Source organism: Bidens hawaiensis, unplaced genomic scaffold (genome assembly GCF_021521415.1).
Source record: "Bidens hawaiensis isolate Kalapana, Puna unplaced genomic scaffold, B.hawaiensis_p1.1 tig00016745_1, whole genome shotgun sequence".
Taxonomy (NCBI): domain Eukaryota; kingdom Viridiplantae; phylum Streptophyta; class Magnoliopsida; order Asterales; family Asteraceae; genus Bidens; species Bidens hawaiensis.
This window is the reverse complement of record NW_027492535.1, coordinates 41,172-45,372: the sequence shown is the minus strand read 5'-3', so window position 1 is coordinate 45,372 and position 4,201 is coordinate 41,172. Positions and strand designations below refer to the sequence as shown.

General features: G+C 36.2%; 1 protein-coding gene across 1 annotated transcript; it reads right to left on the bottom strand.

Moving 5' to 3' along the window:
* Nucleotides 1–3,030: 3,030 nt before the first annotated feature.
* On the bottom strand, nt 3,031–3,849 carry LOC143551935 (putative lipid phosphate phosphatase beta). The gene has a single exon (XM_077042274.1). It carries the CDS (start codon nt 3,796–3,798, stop codon nt 3,175–3,177), a length of 624 nt encoding a protein of 207 aa, XP_076898389.1. The 5' UTR covers nt 3,799–3,849; the 3' UTR covers nt 3,031–3,174.
* Nucleotides 3,850–4,201: the final 352 nt, after the last annotated feature.

Here is a 4,201-nt window from a genome sequence, read left to right as displayed (position 1 = left end):
ATTTTCACATATAAACCTCATTCAAACCTTATATTTGACCAATTTTGATCTAGAAAGTAGATAAAATCATAAAAATCACACCGAGGAGCATTTTTTACGAAGCTCCTATTATTATATTATTGTATCATAAAATATTAAATGTATATTTATAACATCGCTCATATATAGATAATAGATTATCACATTCTAACGTACTAGTCAAAGTTTGACCAAAAGAAACCCTTGTTATTTTCACATTTGCCCCTTGAAATAAATTTACATGCATATAATGTCCCGATGTCAGTATATACATGGCTGTAAATAATTGGTCCACAACAAGGAACTGAAACACCAAGAAGATAATTCAATATACCATCAATGTGAGTTAAAACTTAAAAGCATCTTTTGTGGTACCAAAATAGCATCTGACAAACCCTTTTAAATAGCAAGATATAGGGTTGCTGTGTCCTAAAAACATGTTATATTTAGGGACCATTCACACATTCAAATAAGCCAATTATACAAAGGTTATTGTTAATTTGATGCTTAATGTCATTTGCTAGGGTTTAATTAGATACCACTCCGAAATCTGCTATAAAACATGCCAGCAATCAAAGCTTTCCGGTAAAAAAACGACTTTCGGACACCCAGATTAAAGAAACTTTGCATATGGCTTTATTCATGTAGTATTGGTGGTGGACCCATGATTGTTTATACCAAGGTTAGGGCTGTAAACGAACAGAACGAACACGAGTGAAACATGTACGTGTTCGGCTGTTTAAGTCTACCCGAACAAATGATGGAACACGGACAAGTAAATGAATAGGGTTTTCTTGTTCGTATTTGTTCGTTAAGAAAATGACTGTGCTAGTGTTCGTTTATGTTCATTCTTTAACAATATTAACAAACGATTCATGAACGTAAACGAACGCACATAAGTGAACAGAATGAACAAAAGTAATTGTGAACAAAAAGGTGTTGGGCCTAAACAATATTTAAAACTAGGCTAAAATTGTAATGGGCCTAACATATTAATGATCTTAAACAAATGCAAACTAACGAATATAAACAAACGAATTTAAATGAACAAACGTAAACATATATTCACGAACGAGACATGTGTTCATGTACCTTTGTTAACTAAATGAACAAAGTTTTTTCGTCCATGTTCGTTCATTTTATAAATAAACACACAAAATGAAATGTCCCGCCAAATAGTTCAGTTAACGTTTGATTCATTTACAGGACTAATATTGTGATCGATCAGGGTCACTTTATGTATATTACACGTATTAAACAAGTATCGGACACTAGATAACACTATATAAGCACCCCCACAGGTCAAATCAATTCATGTAGACAAAATAATATATAATATTGCAACTCATTTTGTTGAAGGGTGTCTCAAGATTCAACATAATTGCAATATTATAAGAATTGTTGTTTCTGTTTGGTACAAAGCAACATGCCAACATGTGATGATAAGAAGATATGAAAGCATATGATTTAAGGGCTTATTAAATGATGTAAATGGGAGGTTGTTATGTTTCCTTTGTGACAACAAACAAATGTAATGAAAGAATAGTATTGATGGGGGCACAAAGAATTTGCCTGCAGATGAACCAATTTAGCGACTGTTCGGGAGTTCGTTTACTCTAATAAACGAATGAACACAAAGGCATGTTATGTTCTCTCATTTACGCTTGTTGTTCATTTATGTCTACCCGTTTATGCATAAATTTATTTATTATTTATTCGCAATATTCTCAGTGCATCATGCATCAACCATCACCCAAATCTCGGGTAATGAATAACGCATTTAACTAACAAAAAAGAACACACTCATTTTCTTAATTTATTTACACTCGTTTGCATTCATTTATGTTTATGTTCGTTTAGAATACAAATGGATAAACATAAAGCCATAAACGAACACAAGCACGCTCATTGTCGGCAAAAAAAATCCGTCCTTTTAAATGTTTATGTAAGTTTGTTCGGTTAGAGTAAAACGAACGAGCATGAACAACCATCATTCGTGTTCAATCGGTTCGTTTAAAAACCTAAGTATATGTAACACTACAAACTGATAAAAGTGATTAAAATATACCATATGAGATTAGACAAGCATTTGGAAATAACACACCTAATAATATGAAATTGTCACCTTACAAAACTAAAGGGGTGGTCCTCTGTCAATCACTATTACCTACCAAACATCTATCAACCACTGTGCATCATCAAAATGAAATGTGCAGGGTATTAAACTATAAACCACATAACTTCTAGAGAGAAAATAGTTTATTAAACATGTGACAAATATCTGATCCAACTTGTAACTGGCATGTTCTATTTACAACCACCAGAGATGCCTCCAAGTCAATAACTTACAACTCCAAAAGTTTAAAAAATGCATTTAATCAAAAGAGAATCAAAATATCAAATCAATTGCATAGTGTAAAGATAACATCCAACAAGTATCTAATATTCACTTGGAAAATGTTGAAACATCAGAAAGTAAGTGTCTACAACCGTGATGTGTTTAATAGTTTATTATAGAAAGGGATGTTTATAAACATATACATGCACCATCCTCATGGTGTGTGTATAGGCCTATACGACTTGTATAGGCATGACTCGTATAGGCCATGTGTGTCTAACAAGTGCACAGAGGGAACAAAGAGGCAGCTTTTTGCAGCCCATATTAGCCCTATACAATTCGCATAAGGCTTCAACAACCCGTGCAGATCCTGAAAACCTATGGAATTTGTAAAGGGTCTATACGACCCGTATAGAATCAGTTTGCAGTATAAATTTGTGTCTATACGAGCCGTATAGTTCCAGACTGCTCGTGTTGAGCATACAAGGCACCAAAACAAAAACTGAAGCATGCCAACACAAACGAACACAATTCAGGTCCTATATGAGGCCTATATGAGTGATGCATTAGTTCAATTCCGAGAATATGTTACATTCATATTCTTACACAAACAAATGCAGCTTCTAAACAACACAGATTGAGCTAAAGAGTTGCAAAAGATAGCATATAAATTGTATTCCTTCCATAAAACAATAAGATCACCGCAACATTTTGATCAATTAAGCGGTAATAAACATGATTCCAATTAATGTAATCTCATATAAATTGTAATGTATACATTATACAATACAAACATAACAATAACGAATTACCGACGATCACCTCAACAGTTTCGACAAAATTACCGAGGTAAAAAACTCGCAATTCAGAAACCGAAACACGAGTACCGCATTAACCACACCTAACCCAGCACCAGCAGCAACATCAAAGACGAAATGCCGTCCAAGTAAAACCCGAGAAACAGACGTAAGAAACGCCCAAACAATAACAATCAGACTCAACCAATTAACACCTAAAATGTTTTGAATTAAATCTGACGAAAGGTGAATTAAAGATGCAATAAAGCAGACTCTAGAAGCATGTCCGCTAGGAAACGACCAGTGGTCAACGGCGAAGGTCAAAAACATGTGTTTGTTGTAGACGGGACGGGGTCGTCGGACGAGGTGTTTGATGGTTCCGATGAGGATGAGGTCGAGGACGGATCCGATGAGGAGGTTGACGAGGAGGGAGAGTAAGGTTGGGTGTGTGGTCGGGAGAGGTGAGAGGAGGATGGAGATGAGGACGGGGAAGAATAAGCGGCCGTCGCCGGAGATTTCGAGGAGTTTGAGGATGGGACGAGGGAGGAGTGGTTGGGTGAGGTTGTAGAGTGTGAGGGAGAGTGTTTTGTCGAGGGTGGTTAGGTGGCGGATGGTTGATGGTGGTGGTGGTGGTGGTTTGGCCATGGACGGTGGATGAGTCCGGTTGAGCGGCGAGATTGATGTGTCAGACTGGTAGTGTTAACGGTTGCCGGTGATATTGTGATTTTAGCTTGGAACGGTTTTGGGCTTTAATATATAGGCCCAGTAAGATCCTCACAAAACAAAAGACCAAAGAAGCTTTTAAAAACTGATTTCCTCAAATGAAAATATATATAGAATAATTACTTTTGACTATAGGCTAATTGTTTATTTTTTCTTCTTAACAGACAACGAATAAAACCCGGCTATCTAGAGAAACCCAATAACAAAAAGGGACGTCATACGCATGTGATCACAGACAGATTTGGGTAGCCCTTAACCCATCATCTTCAATTTCCGGGAAAACCCATCGCCCGAAGACACACTACATTGAAACCCTTTGGTTAAC